This window comes from Ylistrum balloti, unplaced genomic scaffold (assembly GCF_031769215.1).
Source record: "Ylistrum balloti isolate Yb309-2 unplaced genomic scaffold, AGI_CSIRO_Ybal_v1 Utg370370, whole genome shotgun sequence".
Classification (NCBI taxonomy): domain Eukaryota; kingdom Metazoa; phylum Mollusca; class Bivalvia; order Pectinida; family Pectinidae; genus Ylistrum; species Ylistrum balloti.
Window position 1 is genome coordinate 1199550 of NW_026782260.1, and position 22306 is coordinate 1221855.

Genomic DNA, 22306 nt, shown 5'->3' on the forward strand with positions numbered 1-22306 from the left:
GATTGGTTGTTAATGTTTATAGATGCAAGAGATACTCATTTTTAACTTTTGATATGACATTTTGTGTTTTTATTTTTCAGCACACAGACCTCAGTCAGTACCTGGAGAAACACCCAGGAGGTCTCAACGCTTTTAATGTAAAGGTAGGTACCTTGTTATAGTTAGATGTTTTTTTTACCAACACCCCCCCCCCCACCCCCACCCCCACCCACCCTTCCACTCTCACTCTCTTAAGGGAGGTGTAGTGTTACAGTTTGTCATGCAATACCATCACACCATCAACTTCTATATTTAACATATATTTGCTATCACAATGAGCCATATATGGTATCAATGACTTGTATATGGTATCAGTGACCTATATTTGGTATCAGTGACCTATATTTGGTATCACCACAGTGACCTATATTTGGTATCAGTAACTTATATTTGGTATCACTGACCTATATTTGGTATCAGTGACCTATATTTGGTATCACCACAGTGACCTATAAATGATATCAGTGACATAGATTTGGTATCACTATGATGTATATATTGGTATCACAGTGACCAACATTTATTGTGACTGACTTGTATATGATGTAACAATGACTTATAATTGTTTCTGTTGTCACAGCTCCTGTTGTTCCAGTTACTTCGAGGGCTGGCTTACTGTCATCAGCGCAGAATTCTCCATAGGTCAGTAGACTGGACAGTTAATGACCTCGTGTTTCAATAAATCAAAGGATCTGTTTTCAGGATGTGGAATTTCCCCAATATTTGTCATTGTACATAAAAAAAATTATGAAAAATTTCTCGATTCTATTCAGATTATAAGAAAAATGAGGATGAGATTGATTGCATGATACTTGGTCTTTTTAATGGTATTACATAGATTTCTAGTTTGTAGTGTGAATCATGACAAAACACTGTCCCAAACAGGGATTGAGAATCTTTAATCTGTAGTGATTATTTTATCAGGATTCATACTTTGCTGATATTTCTATAATAAATTTTGAAGTAAAGCTGTGGTAGAATATATGAAGCTTGCTGTGACCACAACCTCATTTGGTCTTAGGTGTTGTTGATAATTAGTCCTAAACAGACACAAAAGACAGCTATTAAGGGGAGACAACCTCTAACAATGAATTAACTTTTACTAGAGGTCAAAAGTTAAGACTGTGTTACATGATAATTAACACGTAGGAATAGACCATCTGGATGGAGTTCTAATAAATCAGGTCTGACCTCATTATCACTTAAACTTGATCTTATTATCATTTCAGAGATTTAAAACCACAAAACTTGCTTATTCATGAAACTGGCGAACTGAAACTGGCTGACTTTGGTGAGTATTTTCTTACTCTAATACATCACTATTATATTACCTCATAACGTGTTGATATATCCTTAATTTCCTGTGGAAAAGTCGACATAATTGATAACTCACTGTTTATATGTAATACATGTTAATTTATCTCTCATTTCATCTGACAAAGTTCACAGGGATGGACTGAATGTAGTTGTATTTATGCTGTGGATGTTTATCATTGACTGAAAACAACAGATGAAATATGTTGTTATAGCCTGGAATGATAAAAACCTTATTAATGAATAAGTAATTAATGATATATCATTATAAGTATTATTCTCATATTCTTATTATTATAAGTATTATTTTGTACATCGCTGATAGATTGAAGTAAATTTTATTTAAAACCTCTCAGCTTTGTATCTGTGTTTGATTTTGTGACGAAACATTCTCTTTTCTACAGGGTTGGCAAGAGCGAAGTCCATTCCAAGTCACACTTACTCCCACGAAGTAGTGACTCTATGGTACCGGCCTCCGGATGTTCTACTTGGCTCCACAAATTACTCCACTTCACTGGACATGTGGTCAGTACACTATACAGTAGCTACATTACATCTCTCCTGTACCTTAGGGTATCATATAGACATTTCTCTGATCGATTTTGATGTAATATTCATATATACATTGATGAACACACTTTTGAGCAAACATATGTGTACCTGGTTAATTCCCAGACTTCTGGAGGAAAGTCGGGCATGTGAAGAAAAATTGCTTGTCTGAGTTTTGATAGTTAACCTAGGGATCTTTATGATTTTTAGGTCATCTGGACCCGAAGGGTCCGATGACCTATAGTCATCATGCTTCGTCCGTCGTCGTCCGCCGTGCGCCGTGCGCCGTCCGTAAACTTTTCATTCAAACGACTTCTTCTCAAATACTAGAAGGTCTAGGGGGCTAATACTTGGCACAGAGGATACTGGCATGGAGCTCTACCAAGTTTGTTCAAATGAATGACCTTGACCCACTTTAAAGGTCACAGGGGTCAAATATGTCAAAATCTTTAAATAACTTCTTCTCAAATACTAAAAGGCCTAGGTGGCTAATACTTGGCCCATAGCATGCTGGCATGGAGCCCTACAAAGTTTGTTCAAATGAATGACCTTGGCCCACTTTCAAGGTAACAGTATTAAAATATCAAAGGACTTCATCTCAATAAGCAAAAAATCCGATATTGGGTCTGTAGCATGCTGGGAGGAAAGGCTACCAAGTTTATTCAAATGAATAACCTCAACCCACTTTCAAGGTGTCAAATATTATATATCTTTAAACAATTCTCATTAACCAAAAGGCTCAGAGTTTTTGGGCCTGTGACACAATTTTTTATGAATTTTTTTTAAAGGTCACAGGGGTCAAATTTAAAATCTTTAAACAACTTCTTCTCAATAACCAAAAGGCTCAGATTGCTGATATTGTGCCTGTGGCATGCCCGGATGAAGTGCTATCAAGTTTGTTTAAATGAATGACCTTGAACAACTTTCAAGGTCACAGGGGTCAAATATGTCAAAATCTTTTAATAACTTCTTCTCAAATACTAGAAGGCCTAGGGGGCTAATACTTGGCCCATAGCATGCTGGCATGGAGCCCTACAAAGTTTGTTCAAATGAATGACCTTGGCCCACTTTCAAGGTCACAGGGGAAGGATAAAATATACAAAGGACTTCATCTCAATAAGCAAAAGTCTATGAGTGCCGATATTGGGTCTGTAGCATGCTGGGAGGAAAGGCTACCAAGTTTATTCAAATGAATGACCTCAACCCACTTTCAAGGTCACAGGGGTCAAATATGTTAAAATATACCAACGACTTCTTCTCAACAAGCAAAAGTCCATGAGTGCTGATATTGGGCCTGTAAGATGCTTGGAGGAGAGGCTACCAAGTTTGTTCAAATGAATGACCTCAACCCACTTTCTAGGTTTGGCTTGCTTTTTGTCAGATGACCGTTAAGGCCCATGGGCCTCTTGTTTATTTGTCCTGCACTAAACATTTCTTACTCGTGGCCTCGACATTTGTGCAAGGGGAGATAACTAAGGCGACTCCCATAACTATTCAATTTTTTAGGAGTTCATGAAAAGAAAACCATTTAACAGTATTTTCCTGCTTTTTAGCAAAAATCCTTCAGCGTGTCTTATTTACCATTCTGTATTATATATTTTAAATGATTATATTTTTTTCTAACAATTTTTTATTTTTTTTTTGACAATTTTCCATCTGTACAGGGGTGTGGGTTGTATATTCACGGAGATGATATCTGGCATGGCTACCTTCCCTGGTATGAAGGACTCAGTGGACCAGCTAGACAAGATATTCAGGGTAAAAATGATTGCACAGTAATTAATTTTCTTTTTGAAAATATTTATTGAAAGATTTATCATGAAAAGTTATCATTTATATTCCAGACTGACGAGCAAATCAAAATAACACAACAAAAATCCCCGACATTTCTGTTGAGGTTGTGAGATAATAATCACAGTTCCGTTATACGTAAACCATGACTTCTCATTAAAGTCATTGAATGATTTTAGTTCTCTATAAACTATACAATGTCAGTAACCCCCCCCCCCCCCCCCCCCCCCCCACGTAACAACCTACCAGGGAACTTATATTGTCAACATGTATCAGAATTTTGTATTTTTTTGATGATATGAAGCCTAGCATACCTATGTCAATATACCTTTGGCTTTGTCAACTATTCTTCCCTGTCCACCATTTCTCACATTGGCTCTGATACTCATGACATATAGTAAAGGAGATAACTGTATATAGATAGGATATCAAAACTGTAGAACCACATTATCTCAAACCCCTCGAACCCCTCGAACCCCTCGAACCCTTTGAACCCCTCGAACCCTTTGAACCCCTTGAACCCTTTGAACCCCTTGAACCCTTTGAACCCCTCGAACCATGGGGAAAACTTTGAGATCATAGAATATATTAAATTTAAGTGATTATTTGAATATTTTAATTAAAGTAAGGCAGGGACCGATGAAACGCTTCAAATTAAACAGGGTCTTTGAGTTATACTCGTTTGAGATAACAAGGTTTTGACTGTGAAATCACCTTTCACTGACAATTAGGATTCATACCAAGACATGCAACAGGTCAGTGAACATGTATATATATAACTCTGGCTCAGTGGTATTAGTACTGGTTTACTTATGTTTTAATTACAGGCACTTGGGACACCGACTGACCAGGCCTGGGAGGGTGTTTCTAAGTATCCCAACTACGACCTCAGTAAGTGTATACTGCATGTATTCTGGATGTTTTCTCCATGTGATCTATGTTCTGTTCAAGAAAAGTTGTAAGAAATGGCAACTACAATCTGTTTCAAAAAATTCCTTTTCTGATTTTTTTCGATGATGGTTCTTATGCAAGAAATTTCTTGGGTTTTTTTTGACAATTATGAAATACATGTTTGTTTTTCCAGCATGCATGGTTTATAAATTCAAATCTGCTTTTTAGTGTATGTTAGTTTACCATAAACTTCAAAATAATATTTGATGATATACTACAGTCTGTTTCAGAAAAATTGGCACATAAAGCAATTCAATATACTGGTACAAATGATGTTTTAATGGTGACATCTATAATCTCTTTCAGAAAAGTTTGTGTTGTACCCAGTGCCCTGCCCCTTGGACACAGTCATCCCTAAACTGGGGTTCATTCCACATGCCACGTGTCTTGCCTCACAATTCCTACAGGTAAATTTGTTGCCATGGAAACGCCATTCAAAAATACATTACCAAGATGACATTGCAAAAATATTCTTTTCTGGAACTTTTCTTACATAGAACAAGGCTCGACTTCAATTTATAGAAATTTTGTCAATTTCTTCTGCTCTTAACATAGGCAGGTATTTAATGAAAGATGATAACTTGTTCATTGAGTATGATAACAACACTCTGATTTTTTATTTTTATTTCATTTTGACCCTTCATCTGTTTGTGTTGTATTTGATTGTTGTAGTTATTACTGAATATTTCTGATATTCACCCGGTATAATAAGTATGGTAAGCCTTCAGTCAGTCTGAAAAAATGTAAATAAGTATTGTAAATTAGAGTTTGAACTCTCCAAGTCAACATCACCCAAAGCCATGACCACATGTTTAAAAGATGCAAGCAAGGCAGAAAACTACAGATTGGTGAGGACAATGAGCTGTTAGGAATATTGAAAAGTGACTTTTATCATAATAATAATAAATAATCCTTTGAAACAAATGGCAGGATTTATTTTGTTCTTCATATTGTGATGAAGAAATTGTGTAAGCCCAAAAAAGGAAGTATTGGGTGTTTATTGATGGAAGTTAGCATTGAGAAATCAGTATGTAGAGTGTGGATTCAGACTTTTCGTTGATATGTGTGACTACGGATTGATGTTTATCAAAATATGTCTTTGAGGTTTACAATAATATATTTGATGTGATACATAGGTATATTCTTGGAGGGATCAGAGTGTGTAGTGAAACACCACAACTATTTCACAATACACTTGTTAACATCCTGCTTGTTATGCTGAGTTAGGGCCTCAATGTAGCATTTATAAAGTGACAGTAAAACGAGAGGAAAGAAATCGCATACATTGATTGGATCAATGCTAATCCGTGTATAATTTGACAGTATTAATTGGTCATGTCAGTTGTTTACAACCTGCTTCGCACCGAGTTTACTGTATGGTCAAGGTGAATAACGACCAAACGGAGTGATTATTGCAATGCACCTATTCCACTGACTGGAGGTTTACGAAATACACAGACTTGGCTCGGTACTCAAGTATGCTCGGCTTAGTACTCCCTACGACCTGTTTATCTTCAGCAGAGACAAACAGCACAGCCTAATTAAGGTCCAGAATAAGACAGGTATAAGTCGATCACGGTTTGAATGTATTTTCATCAAAGTTAATCTCTTTTGCAGATGCATCCATTACGGAGAATATCCGCTCAGAAAGCCATGCATTCAGAGTATTTTGCAGATCTTCCCCCAAAGATTTATGAACTTCCAGATGGTAGGTGATACTTTTATGATGTGAAAATCAAAGATCTTCTGTATATTGCTGTCATCCTGCTGTTTCATACTGTTTTCTTATTGGTTGAAAATTGTTAAGTTATATTCCGTATCTAAGCAGTGTTTGGAACTACGCTAAGTTACTGCCACTTTTCTGTCTGGTAAGAGCTATTCCAGTAAAACATCTACCTGACCCAAGAAATCTGATATAAATCACTCCTCTCCATGGCTTGGTGTCCTGTCTATTCCAGGTAAATTAACAATAAAAAAAAACAAAAATTAGGGATAGATATGTGTTCCTGGAATAGCCCCAAACAAAACTTGGAGTGAGATAGATGTTTTACTGGAATAACCCCAAACAAAACTTGGAGTGAGATAGATGTTTTACTGGAATAGTCCCTAAACAAAACTTGGGAGTGTGATAGATGTTTTACTGGAATAGCCCTAAACAAAACTTGGAGTGAGATAGATGTTTTACTGGAATAGCCCTAAACAAAACTTGGGAGTGTGATAGATGTTTTACTGGAATAACCCCAAACAAAACTTGGGAGTGAGATAGATGTTTTACTGGAATAACCCCAAACAAAACTTGGAGTGTGATAGATGTTTTACTGGAATAACCCCAAACAAAACTTGGAGTGAGATAGATGTTTTACTGGAATAGCCCTAAACAAAACTTGGAGTGAGATAGATGTTTTACTGGAATAACCCCAAACAAAACTTGGAGTGAGATAGATGTTTTACTGGAATAGCCCTAAACAAAACTTGGAGTGAGATAGATGTTTTACTGGAATAGCCCTAAACAAAACTTGGAGTGAGATAGATGTTTTACTGGAATAGCCCTAAACAAAACTTGGAGTGTGATAGATGTTTTACTGGAATAACCCCAAACAAAACTTGGAGTGAGATAGATGTTTTACTGGAATAGCCCTAAACAAAACTTGGAGTGAGATAGATGTTTTACTGGAATAGCCCTAAACAAAACTTGGAGTGTGATAGATGTTTTACTGGAATAACCCCAAACAAAACTTGGAGTGAGATAGATGTTTTACTGGAATAGCCCTAAACAAAACTTGGAGTGAGATAGATGTTTTACTGGAATAGCCCTAAACAAAACTTGGAGTGAGATAGATGTTTTACTGGAATAGCCCTAAACAAAACTTGGAGTTACAGTCCTTAACAAACCTGGAGTGAGATCGATGATTACTGGAATAGTGCCAAACAATAAATTGAATCCTAAGGACTTTATTCTGGTACATGCCTGAAGTTTCTGACAGTTTAAGTCTAAAGAAGTATGTTTATGTACGTATATTTATTCTTTAGGTTTGAATTGCTAGAACAATGATCAGGAGATATTGGAAACTTAAATTAAATCTCCTTACTTAGTAATAGGACTACATTGAACTTATTGTGTAGATAATTCCAATATGCCAATACTTTCGTGGTTACATGTGAGTTATAATGACAACTGCCATGCAAGCCAATACTTAATTAGTAAGCTAATTTTTCATATCAAATTAGTATCACATATCAATTATATGGTACAATGTAATATGAAATTTCATTTTTCAGGAACCTCATTCACAAAATGTCTTACAAAATGTATAATATACCATGTGCTATGCTTGGTTTTAAATTTATTTTATCTTAAATATACATTACACTTTAACATTTTTCAATGACCTATTTACTTTATTTCAGTGTCCTCTATTTTTAACATTCCGGGACTGAAGCTCTTACCAGAACTAGATGAACTTATTGCCCCGACCGTTTCTCCTAGCCGCCCTAGAGAACGGACCCGGATACGAACCACACTCAAAGTGTAAACTCACAAGGATATATATTACAAGGTACTACTGAAATCTGTTATTGTAAGGCCTTTACAAACCTTGCGATACTACATGTAATACTTCAGCACTGATCTTATGGTTTGATGGTAACAGAACGCTGATCATTTATCAAAATGTTTTCCTATATTTAAGGAAAAAAGTATATTACTGAAATTGAGTCTATTCGAGATTAATGTAGGCTTCTGTTTTGTGTTACAGGAGCGTGTGTGCTGACTAGGACGGGAGAACGAGCGACTATGTTGTTATATGCAAGAGGGTGGTCATTACTCTTTGTTGTTGTATAGACTGAAATTTACATTATCACCACTCATCGTCACATTCCTCCACCAGTATAGATGTTTGGAGGTGTAATTATGCTCATCGTCACATTCCTCCACCGATATAGATGTTTGGAGGTATTACGCTCATCGTCACATTCCTCCACCAATATAGATGTTTGGAGGTGTCATTGCTGGTACATTTTTCCAAAATATTCATTATTCTTCATCTGGCATCGTTTTGTGATTTCATCTTCACCAATCATCTCCAATCATTGCCATGACTTTACCTAATATGGTGGGGAGTTACTAAACCCCAATGTTTACGGTGAATTTGACCATGTCACTAATATGTGTTGTTGTATCGTGTCGGCTGGAGCTATCACAAGTTTATACAGTTTTTTTTTTGTTGGCAATATTTTGTAATCTTCACCCTCATTGGACGATTGTTTTGTTACCTGAATCCTCATTGGTTTGCTGATGGTCACCTGACTTGGAAGCAACTCAGTACTATGTGAAACATAGTCAATAGCATTTTGCTGACACTGAAAAATCTTTTCCATTTTATTACTACTCTTTGTTATTGAAAACAAATCAAGATGATTGATGATGACTTAAGGTTGTATGCTACCTTACTAAGATTAGTATCTCTTTCCCAAGAGATTGCACCATCAAACTTATCTGTGATAACAATTAAGACTTTCCAACAGTCAAGAATTTTAGAATGTTCTAGAGAAACTTTTCTGTTATCATACAATATATATCCATTTATTTTTTGGCATTTTGAATGATCTTTAAGAGTTGGAGGAAGATGAGAATATAACAATAAATAAAAAGAAAAACAAAAAAAAAATTTCTCCGGAACGATAGATTAGATTAATGTTATTTCCGTAGACTCGGTTTGGATGGAAAGAGGGGTGGGGTGTAGGGCAACAATTACTTCGGACAAAAAGTCACGGATGGGCTTTTTTCAGTGAATAGTGGAATAATACTTGTTGATATTTCTTGTGAATAGTATTAGATGTGGGAGGGGTCTGTTTTTCACAGATATGGGCTTATTGCTTGCAGTAATATAAGGGAGACAATTTCAGATTAACTCTGTAGTAAGGTAGCATTATCCTCAATAAATCTACAGAATTGATGAGAGTAATTTGCTTTGGGCTACTGAATTAATCTCCTAGTTTGCCTATTTGGAGAAAGTGATGGGTAGGATTATGTTTACACCCATTGTCAACACCAACCACAGTTCTAGTGCATGTATTTGATGTCTGTATCAATTATTTGTACCAGAAAGTGAAGTGGATTTAGCATGAAGATTTCCGATGGGTCTTAACATTGATGCTGTACAGTCAAAAGAACTTCAACTAACAAAATCAATGTTGTATAAATGATGGGACTCGGCCATCTGGGGCAGGGTTGAAAATTGGAAAGATAGGAAATTTGCTAACATCAGACATCTGACTCCAGAGATGTGTAGGTAAAGGTGAGAAATGTAAGTTCTTAAAAATTCTTCTCGCCTACAAGGATGGAGTCCAAAGTTGGTGTGAAGCAATTTTTATGATTGATGAATCTGATTTCTAATTGACCAAACAATTGAAACCCAATAGAGAAATTATTTGTCATATTTGAAATTCTTTATGTAGACAGGTAAGCAATGCATACCCCTTAGGCCTCATGGCCTCATGGCCTATTCTTGAAATAGGCAAGCTAATCCCGCCCCCAACCTCTGCCCCTCCCCGCCACTCCCTCCATTTTATTACAAAGATGTAATACATTTATCAGAAACAATGTGTACTATTTAAGTTGAAAGAGTGAAATCAAATGACGGAGAAATCAAACGTAACTAGATAAAATGAATTGTAGTTGTTTAGGGTTTTTATTTTTTTAATTTGTCACATTGATATGACGATTCTAAAAAAAAATCTCATTGATTTTAACTAACAGAATGATACATACTTTCGTTTCGTAAGTAATGGATTATTATAAGGTTGTCTTCATATTAGTTGTTATTAACAAGTTTTCGATCTGCTACAACGTGTAATTTTTTTTTACATTGACACTTCAGTTATATGTGACAATTGTGCTCATGTTGTACAATGCCTTGTTGCCTTTCATGGTGGACGATTTTCACAAGAAACTCTAAATGGTTATACACTCACCATAGCAACAGTATCCAGGTACAATTAACAATGGGATTTGTCCCTTTATATAGTAACCATGGAAACTATCCCTAGATACCATTTTACTGGTGACCACAGTAACCATGGTAATTATCCTTAGGTACTGTTGCTAAGGTTACTTTCCCTGTTGATGGTAACCATGGAAACGATATAACTTAGTCATGACATGAGGTCCTAGTCAGATTTTTCGCTGTCTTTGTATCAGTTGATTTTTAGCTGCTGATAGCGTTTTTGCGTCAATTTTGTTTTTCGTGCTTGATAGATCCTTTATTATTAGTGCTCTGCTGTGATTTTTTTTACTTAAAGTGGCAATATTTTTCCTTACCTTCAGTATTGTGTACAGTTTATATATAATTTGTGATAACATTAGACCTGTATGTATATATATATATATAGCAAAAGACCATTATGAATCAAACCAGAAATGTTTGTATCCCGTCTTTTATGTATTTTTAGCATAACGAAAACCAGTGTATTTTATATCTCTGTAAATCCATCTACTAGTCTCTGTAGCTGCGCTTTACATGAAATTGATTCTATATAGTCATTGAAAAAAGAAAAACCAAACAAATAGTCTCATGATTTAGGTTCTAAAATTATATGTTTTTATTACCAGAGGTATATCTGCTTTTCTGGTGTTACTCTCACATGTTTATTCATATCTTAAATCAGTCTGACACTTTATTGTTACACATTTCAGAAAATGTTTTATACAACAATATGTTGCAGGAAATATCTAAATAGTTGTGTGATTATTCTAAATGAAATTGTTCAATTTTATATACATTTTGATAAGCCTATTTAAGATAGAGTCAATATTTCAGAGTGTTTTTGCCAGAAATTAACTGAAATTGATCTACATTAATATGAAATTACATGAATATTTGGCATTATGAATATATTGCTTTCATAAGTTTACAAAGTGAAAACCTGTATACTGTGAGGGGTGTTTTTAAGATATTTTTATTTTTTATTTTTTTTTTTTTTTTTTTTTTTTAAAAAAGAATTAATTCACTCAAAATAGATATTTTGAGAATAAAACCAATAGAATCAATTGTTCCATTGTGAAAAATAAGTTTTATTGTCAGGTTAGGGGTTAAATTCTATAAAATGACCCCTCCCTGATAAAAGCACTGAAATCAACATTACACAGATATCAATATAAATACATTCTGATGTGAGAAACTCTATTTTCTTTAAAATGTCGTTTTATTAAAAAAAAAAAAATGAGTGCAGGGAAATAGAACAATTAGTGTGAGAATGATTTTTTAGTACAAATGGACAGGGGTGTTTTATTATAATCTCACTGTTTTGTTTTTTTTTTTTTTTTGTTGTTAAAACGCTTTTATTTGGACAAAAATGTCTAAATATCTGCACCAATCATTTTTGTCTTCCATGCCATTGGCTATTGTTTATTGTCATCAAGTGTAAAGATTTGTTAACCGATTATGTGACAACCAAGCATCGATTTTATTCCAAGATACACCTGGGTTTGAGAAACAAGTTATTGGTTGTTAACAGTATAGGAGAGACAGTTTTATATCTGTAAAGATAGCTTCTGTACAACCTCTAGACTTGCTTAAGCCCAGAATATTGCGGATACTGCCTCTGTTAGCATGTTGCTTCCATTGATTTTATTTTGTGCCATAAATCATGCATAATATGACAATAATGTCAATCTCTTTATTCCATTGTTGTTATGTTAAAGTATTTGTTAGGATTTAGATTTAAGCTTTGTGTCGTTGTGCCACATATGGTACCTGAGGGAAGGTACCTAATAAAGCAGTCACTGAATGTATATGTATGAGATTGGGTTAGCACAGAATAAACTGGGCTTAACACTTTGTTGGGAGTGGGGCTAAGTCTGAGCATGGACTTATTGCTGAGAGTGGGCTATCAATGAGTATTGACTTATTGCTGAGAGTGGGCTATCAATGAGTATTGACTTATTGCTGAGAGTGGGCTATCAGTGAGTTTTGACTTATTGCTGAGAGTGGGCTGTCACTGAGTATTGACTTATTGCTGAGTGTGGACTATCATTGAGCATGGACTTATTCCTGAGAGTTGGGCTATCACCGAGCATGGACTAATTGCTGAGTGTGGTGCTATCACTCAGCATTGACTGGTGTGAGTAAACCAAACACTCAGTGTGGACTTATTGCTGAGAATGATGCTATCTCTGAGCATGGACTTATTGCTAAGAGTGGGGCTATCTCTCAGCATTGACTGATGAGAGTGACATGAACACTCAGCATGGACTTTTTGCTAAGAGTGGTGTTACCTCTCAGCATTGACTGATGGGAGCGAGTCGAACACTCAGTGTGGACTTATTGCTAAGAGTGGTGTTACCTCTTAGCATTGACTGATGGGAGCGAGTCAAACACTCAGTGTGGACTTAACTGCTAAGAAAAGACCTTCTAGTGGTAAGATAAAGATAATAAAAATGAAATATGTATGACTTTAAACCATATGGAGGTACAATTTGGAAGCACACAGATATCACCCAACTGTTTATACTGGTTTTTAACAAGCTAGTCAAGCTAGTTACAAAGTTATACAGGGACATACAAGTCAAAGAAATTTTCATCTGATGATATACTAAAATTTATCATTTGTTGGTATAAATAGAGGAAGGAAATTTCATCATTGTGATATCATTGTACATCATCTCACCAACTCCTGTGTATATCTTCAAGGTAAAGTTTATTTACTAAAACAATGTATTATGTGTTTTATTAAATCCAACTGTATAGATCTGACCATGCCTTGTTATCACATCGCTACGTTGATGTATTTTCTATATATCTATTGTAACAAACCTGAGTTCTCTTTGTAACCAGTTTTAAGTCTGATCCAGTTTTATGAAAGTTTGTCACCTTAAAAAGTGGAAAGTGTACAAAAGCTGTTAAACCATGTATAACACATTTGATACCAGAGTTCAAAGGTTATGGGTCATAAGCCATGTGTTACATCTCCAATTTATCTAGAGTTGTCTGCCCCTGATTTGTACAACAACCGAGATTAGATTATAGCAAATTAAAGTCATTAACATACTGAGAAAAGTTTATTATAAGTAAGTTTTTTGTAGAGCTGTTTCAGAATTCTTTTCAGTAAGCTTTGTAGTCACAGAATTCATTTTCAGTTCACTTTGTAAATTTTATATGAGCTCACACTAGTAAGCTTTTTCTTATCATTTACAACTTTTATTCAAAATGCTTTGTTTTATTAGGTATATCTAAAACCTGTAAAATCTTGTTTGACATTTCATTAGAGTTCAATATCAAGGTCATATTTGAGATGAAACCTTCCAAGATTTTTCACATTTTATTTTTTCTGAAACTGTTTTTAGATGCTTTTAACATTAAAAATTAAATTTAGGAGAAAAGTGGCCTAGACAACACAACATGACTAATGAAATTTATTGCATTAAAATGTACCATGATTATGGAATACTTATAATGGGTTAATTCCTGCTTTGTTAGAAAATGTTTAGGGAAATATATAGTTCATGTAGTACAATGTTAGTGAGAGATGTGATGGGAAAATAAAACTGATCCAATTTCATTGATTTGTCTTGTTGTAGTGGTGGACAGAGAAATGACACATATCTTATATTATACCTTCACCATGTCACACTCATAAGATGTTGACAGTAAAAACCCTTACTCAACATTGTAGATGCCACGAATAGATCTTTTATGAATTACTTATTTCACACTTGAAATACAGATCAGAAATCCCTGAATATTTCATAAGAATTTTATTCACAATAACCATGATGATCCTTTAACATGGAATTTAATTAGAACTGCCATTGCAATAATAAAAGCACACAAAATAATGAACAAAGTCTGCCTTTATAGACTAAACTGTGTTTAAAATGTTAATAGTGATCACTAAAGCAAAGATGATAAGGTTCAGTTACAAAAAAATACAACCCCTTACAACAGGCTATTACCTCCCCTTACAACAGGTTATTACCTCCCCTTACAACAGGCTATTACCTCCCCTTATAACAGGCTATTATCTCCCCTTACAACAGGTTATTACCTCCCCTTACAACAAACTATTCTCTCCTCTTGGCACAGACTATCACCTTCCATTACAACTGGCTATAACCTACTCTTACAAGAGGCTAGTCATAAGACTAGCTATAACCTCCCCTTAAGACTGGTCATAACCTCCCATCACAACAAGTTATTTCCTCCCCTTAAAACTGACTATTCTCTTCTCTTACTACAGGCTATCACATGGCCTTACAGCAAGGGATTACCTTCCCTTACAACAGGCTAATCTCCCCTTACTACAGGCTATAACCTCCCCTTACCACAGGCTATAGCCTCACCTTACTACAGGCTATAACCTCCCATTACTACAGGCTATAACCTCCCTACAGACAGGCTATAACCTCCCCTTACTACAGGCTATAACCTCCCATTACTACAGTCTATAACCTACCTTTACTACAGACTATAACCTCCCAACAGACAGGCTATAACTCCCCTTACTACAGGCAATAACCTCCCTACAGACAGGCTATAACCTCCCCTTACTACAGGCTAATCTCCACTTACTACAGGCTATAACCTCCCCTTACTACAGACTATAACTTCCCCTTACTACAGGCTATAACCTCCCTACAGACAGGCTATAACCTGCCCTTACTACAGGCTATAACCTCCCATTACTACAGTCTATAACCTACCCTTACTACAGGTTATAACCTCCCAACAGACAGGCTATAACCTCCCCTTACTACAGGCTATAACCTCCCTACAGACAGGCTATAACCTCCCCTTACTACAGGCTATAACCTCCCTACAGACAGGCTATAACCTCCCCTTACTACAGGCTATTAACTCCCTACAGACAGGCTATAACCTCCCATTCAGACTGGCTATAACTTCCCTTAAAACAGGCAATTACCTCCCTAGCCCCAATTGCTTAAAGCTTGGTTAGAGCTAACCAATGGTTAGCGAAACATTTTAATTTTTGTCACTGAAAATACATTGGTATTCAAAGCAAAATTGATACTCAAAAAATATCAATCTGAACTGTATTAACAAAGCTACAGCTGCAAAATGTCACACAATCTCCTCATGTTGTTTGATTTATCTTTAGAATATTTCATTAACCACTGGTAAACTCTTACCCAGCTCTGAGCAACTGGAGCCTGCTGTAAACTCAGATGTAAACATTTATTGTGTTAGAGAAATATAGATTACAAGAGACCTGTGAGAGATCTTAGTTGGATCATTTCCCTTTCTTCCATGCTTTCACATGCTAAAAACCAAATAATCACAACTAGGGACCCAGCAAACCCTGCATCGCAAATTCGAAAATGATCCGTCATGAATTTTTTAAGATAAAGTGATAACCAACTACAAATATCGTAATCCCAGATGGCCTCCTGTGCCTTTTGTTACCCTGATTTACCCCATAATTGACAATGTGTAACTACTGACTATGGGGAAGTTACAAAATGAAATTTGAGAATGATCTATCCAGTACTCCCCAAGAAATATAAATAAACTTCAACTTTTAAAATCCTATATGGCTGCCTGTTGGCCACTTTGATGAATCCTGAAATTGAACATGTGAAACAAGGGATCAATTGGAACCCTTATCTTAAATTTTAAAATAATTTCGATAATAAGAATTAGTTTTAAAGAAACGGACAGATTATAGACTACAGCCAATTCTAACAGTCCACCATCCATTGATGGTCAAATATATGTATAAGATATGTTGCCCACAGTGTGGTATAATCTGCTCTTCCGTTCGGTGTCCATGTATACTTATACAGACTTTGGCAAGATATAGACGTATTAAACGAAATACAGGATACATCAAAAACGAAACATAATATACAGTATAGTTAAATAAAATACAGAATACATTAAAAACATCAAATAATATACAACATAATTAAAATATTTACTAAAATTTGTAAAATAGATAATAATGTGATACAAATGAAGCACCAAATAAATACTATAACAAGAGGTCCATTAGGCCTGTATCGCTCACAAAGTTTGATTTTCTCCTACTTCCAACACCTACTGGACAATGACCTGGGCCCGTATTCATAAAACCATTCTCATGCTCAAGCATAGATTTTGTGCTCAAGCAAACTTTTTTATAATTAACCTAAATAATATAAAATAATACAAATGTCAAATTTAAACCTTGAATATAGCTTTGACTTGAAGTCCTTTCAAAATTGTTCATAAAACTTTGGCAAAATCAGTCTTATTTATTTATCTTTTACTTAAACAAGACATAAGGATTGAGCACAAAATTCATGCTTGAGCATGACAACGGTTTCATGAATACGGGCCCAGAACATTTAAATGAATTATTTCACAATTCAGAACTGAGAATTTTAGCAATAAAAGATAAGAAATGATATATGAATTTTGTATTTTAATGTAGAACATTGATATCCAGATCATTATAGGTCCTCAATTCATTGTTTGGTTCTACTGCATCTAAATCTGAATTTGTATGCTATACTGGGTCTTTTGTACAATCTTCAACATTGTACTTCATATGATTTCCAGATGTTCTGGACAAGTATGTAGTCAGGGGATGGAAAAGTTGACAACGGACATCTTGTCATGGCTTCAGCTCATTTCAGGCAAGTAAAACTAGAAGTCTACAGAAAAATAATCAGACAGATGATTTAAAAATCAGAATATGTAAAAAGATTTGAACAGAAGTCTAATCAATTGTGTAAACCTCATGGTGTTACAATTCTATAGATATTAGCCATAATAAAAGCATTGCACTAAGATTACAATCAATGACCTGTTCCAGAAAAGCCATGGTGTCATTTCTGTGTACTTATCAATAAAACGTAACTAAAATAAAATATAAATATGAAAGTAACATCAAATGAAAACTTGTTAATTTTGATATTGTAAAGGTTAGTGACTGGGACTAAGAGTGAGATCACTGGTATAAAATTAACCCTGTAGAGCTATAATAAATGGATTACCTCCCTTGGTAATGAATTACCTCCCTTATTACAGCTCTATCACTGGAATGCATCAGTCAAATGCAAACAGACCAGTTTATAAACAGTTTGAATGTAACAATTCAGACATAAATCAGGGTGGACAAGACTCTAAAGGCTTTTTGTCAAGACTCATCTGAATTCAAGAGAAGGAGTTATAAATCACAAAGGGAGGTAATCCTGAACAAGGAAAACATAAGGCTATCACATCTGTCTTGAATTTCATGTTTAATGTATTCTTTTCTCCAAATACTTGACTGAATTCTATGACAAACTCTTGGGTAGTGCTATGTTGTCAAATCCTCAATATATATTTTGATACACACCAACAAAAAAAAGTCTAGTCTCCTTTTATCAATCAATAGACATATAGAATATCTGTATCCAGGTACTATAATCTAACAATATAACCCTATAGGGTATAATTCATAATTATAATAAATCTCTCACTTTTCTGTATAATATCATCACTTTTCTATAAATAGCTGTGGGTACGAAATAATAAATATAGTTTCTATGATATAATCTTATATCGGTATATCTAAATAGACAGGAAGTCAGGTACATCTACATAGACAGGAAATAAGTCATATCTAAACAGACAGGAAGTAAGGTATATCTATATATACAGAAAGTAAGGTTTATATATACTGGCAGGAAGTATGATATATCTAGATAGACTGAAAGTAAGGTATATTTAAATAGACAGGAAATAAGGCATATATATAAACAGACAGGAAGTAAGGTATATCTTAACAGACAGGAAGTAAGGTATATCCTTACAGACAGGAAGTAAGGTATATCTTAACAGACAGGAACTAAGGTATATCTGAACAAACAGGAAGTAAGGTATATTTAAACTGACAGGAAATAAGGTATATCTAAACTGACAGGAAGTAAGGTATATCTTAACAGACAGGAAGTTAGGTATATCTTAAAAGACAGGAAGTAAGGTATATCTTAACAGAGAGGAAGTAAGGTATATCTTAACAGACAAGGACAGAAATAAGGTATATCTATAAGACAGGAAGTAAGGAACAGACAGGAAGTAAGGTATATCTTAATAACAGACAGGTAGTAAGACAGGAAGTAAGGTATATTTAAATAGACAGGAAATAAGGCATATATATAAACAGACAGGAAGTAAGGTATATAACAGACAGGAAGATATATCTTAACAGACAGGAAGTAAGGTATATCTTAACAGACAGGAAGTAAGGTATATCCTAACAGACAGGAAGTAAGGTATATCTTAACAGACAGGAAGTAAGGTATATCTTAACAAACAGGAAGTAAGGTATATTTAAATAGACAGGAAGTAAGGTATATCTTAACAGACAAGAAGTAAGGTATATCTAAACAGATAGGAAGTAAGGTATATATAAACAGACAGGAAGTAAGGTATATATTTACTGGCAGGAAGTATGATATATCTAAACAAACAGGAAGTTAGGTATATTAAAAAAGACAGGAAGTAAGGTATATCAAAATAATGTAAAGGGTGTTTTTTTCAAGGGCTTTAACTGTTTTCTTCTTTCAGTGTTTAAAAGAAAATAATGAAACGAAAGGAATGCCTTAAAATCGTCTTTTTTAAAACGAACAGAGCAGTGTAACTATGATCATCAAGTCTGGTACTGTTGTGTACCTATCATCATCAAGTCTCGTACTGTTGTGTACCTATCATCATCAAGTCTCGTACTGTTGTGTACCTATCATCATCAAGTCTGGTACTGTTGTGTACCTATCATCATCAAGTCTCGTACTGTTGTGTACCTATCATCATCAAGTCTCGTACTGTTGTGTAGCTATCATCATCAAGTCTCGTACTGTTGTGTAGCTATCATCATCAAGTCTCGTACTGTTGTGTAGCTATCATCATCAAGTCTGGTACTGTTGTGTAGCTATCATCATCAAGTCTGGTATAGTTGTGTAGCTATCATCATCAAGTCTCGCACTGTTATGTAGCTATCACCATTCTGTGTGAATTATCTTATTAGCTATCTATATAGTAATTTTACACAACAATTGCCTTTCTTGAAAATAAATCTTTTTCTCATCAGTTAAGGGACTAATTTGTAGACCCTGTGGACCTTGCCATCGGAATGTTCAAACTACATGGCACACACACGCATGGAAAATCATTGTTAAGGAATAAAGTTGAAAAAATGCATAATAAAATATAGCATCAAAGGAAATGTGGAGACTAAGTAAAACACCCTAATTTTGTGTATAACCATTTGTAATGTTATGTTATAAGGAGCTGCTAGTGACCCAACCAAACAAAGGAAATGTGAAGTAAAACATCCTAATTTTGTGTATAACCATTTGTAATGTTATAAGGAGCTGCTAGTGACCCTACCAAATAAACCTTCATGAGGAATACAACAATGGTGCTGATATTGTAGGTTCCCTTCCAAATCTCTTTATCAATTGACAACAATTTTTAGGTAAAAATTGAATATGTTAATATTATTAATCTGGGTATGTTTCTACCATGGGTAAATGGGTGTACAACAATATCTGGAATGTCAATAGTGATGACCATGTGACCTTCCCATCTCTATGAGTTACTGGGATTTTAGTATGATACCCTATACTGGCAAACAGTATGGTGCCGTGGTCTGTTGAGAGATGTAATTAACCCTATACTGGCAAACAGTATGGTGCCGTGGTCTATGAGAGATGTAATTAACCCTATACTGGCAAACAGTATGGTGTCGTGGCCTGTGAGAGATGTAATTAACCCTATACTGGCAAACAGTATGGTGTCGTGGCCTGTGAGAGATGTAATTAACCCTATACTGGCAAACAGTATGGTGTCGTGGCCTGTGAGAGATGTAATTAACCCTGTGCTGGCAAACAGTATGGTGTCGTGGCCTGTGAGAGATGTAATTTACCCTGTACTGTGGAGTCGTGGCCTGTGAGAGATGTAATTTACCTTGTTCTAGCAAAGAACAGTATGGTGTCACAGCCTGTAGGGGATGGATTTACACTATACCGACAAGGAAAAAAGTCGTGTCATGACCTCATGACCTCTAGGGAGTAGATTTACCCTGTATTGGTTATACCAATGTGTCTACCAACATGTTATACCAATGTGTCTACCAAAATGTTATACCAATGTGTCTATCAATGTGTTATACCAATGTGTCTACCAAGATGTTATACCAATGTGTCTATCAATGTGTTATACCAATGTGTCTATCAATGTGTTATACCAATGTGTCTACCAACATGTTATACCAATGTGTCTGCCAAGATGTTATACTAAAATGTCTACCAAGATGTTATACCAATGTGTCTACCAACATGTTATACCAATGTGTCTGCCAAGATGTTATACCAATGTGTCTACCAAGATGTTATACCAATGTGTCTATCAATGTGTTATACCAATGTGTCTACCAAGATGTTATACCAATGTGTCTGCCAAGATGTTATACTAAAATGTCTACCAAGATGTTATACCAATGTGTCTACCAACATGTTATACCAATGTGTCTACCAAGATGTTATACCAATGTGTCTACCAAGATGTTATACCAAAATGTCTACCAAGATGTTATACCAAAATGTCTACCAAAATGTTATACCAATGTGTCTACCAAGATGTTATACCAATGTGTCTACCAAGATGTTATACCAATGTGTCTATCAATGTGTCTACCAAGATGTTATACCAAAATGTCTACCAAGATGTTATACCAATGTGTCTATCAATGTGTTATACCAATATGTCTACCAACATGTTATACCAATGTGTCTACCAACATGTTATGTGTCTAACAATATGGTTATCAATGTGTTGTACCAACGTGTCTTTCAATGTGTTATACCAAAGTGTCTATCAATGTGTTATACCAATATGTCTATGAATGTGTTATACCAATATGTCTATCAATGTGTTATACCAATGTGTCTATCAATGTGTCTACCAAGTGTCTATCAATGTGTTATACCAAAGTGTCTTTCAGTGTGTCTACCAAAGTGTCTTTCAGTGTGTCTATCAAAGTGTCTATCAATGTGTCTTCCCATGTACCCAAGTTTATCACTCTATACCTCAGTATCAGTAGATCCACCTCTCACAATGTATCTGTGTACACCTAGTAGAAACAATGTGACAGGGGTGACGTGTGAGATATTAAATAAACAAAGCTAACATTGCACTCATTAGTAAATTGTAGTACTTCATAACAGAGCTGCTCTAGAGGTCACACAGAATTGATGGCACCAACATGTCAGTAAAGCAGACATATTTTACATAATTCAACATCGATTTTACAGAACGTTATATTCTATAACACAATATATAACACCTATCACAGATATAACACCTAATCCTTTAGTTATCAATGTACCGAGATCATTTCTCAAATCATGTCTAAAAACATTTAATCCTAGCTATCCTTGTACCAAGATCTATATTTCAATAAAATTAATAAATAATTTCTTCAGGTTAAGAATGAAATTACAAATTTTGCCACAACAGAAAATTACTTTCTGTGTGGAAACTTTTGTCGCAGGTTTACTATATATAATATACTGTTATATATCCACCATTGGTGTGAAATTAAAAGGTGGTCTAACACCTGATGCTTCAGTTCATAGTCTGATGTATTTTAGGGCGTAATTTATCACTCTGTGGATTTG

The 22306-nt window shown here is 35.0% G+C and overlaps 1 protein-coding gene and 1 long non-coding RNA gene across 2 annotated transcripts in view; one reads left to right on the forward strand and one right to left on the reverse strand.

Annotated features, from left to right (window-relative positions):
• Positions 1–11589, forward strand: part of LOC132553976 (cyclin-dependent kinase 14-like) — a 46582-nt gene extending 34993 nt beyond the window's left edge. Inside the window, exons 9-18 of the mRNA XM_060218268.1 lie at positions 81–143; positions 620–681; positions 1269–1330; positions 1758–1878; positions 3567–3660; positions 4521–4584; positions 4951–5051; positions 6262–6352; positions 8053–8201; positions 8400–11589. Coding sequence (XP_060074251.1) covers positions 81–143; positions 620–681; positions 1269–1330; positions 1758–1878; positions 3567–3660; positions 4521–4584; positions 4951–5051; positions 6262–6352; positions 8053–8177 — 783 coding nt within the window. The 3' untranslated portion in view covers positions 8178–8201; positions 8400–11589. The remainder of the gene's footprint in view (positions 1–80; positions 144–619; positions 682–1268; positions 1331–1757; positions 1879–3566; positions 3661–4520; positions 4585–4950; positions 5052–6261; positions 6353–8052; positions 8202–8399) is intronic.
• Positions 11590–14383: 2794 nt separating this feature from the next.
• On the reverse strand, positions 14384–16607 carry LOC132553974 (uncharacterized). The gene is made up of 2 exons (XR_009554364.1): positions 15160–16607; positions 14384–15069 (listed from the first exon to the last, which is right to left on the reverse strand). It is a non-coding gene; the product is annotated as an uncharacterized LOC132553974 (long non-coding RNA).
• Between the last annotated feature and the right edge of the window lie 5699 nt (positions 16608–22306).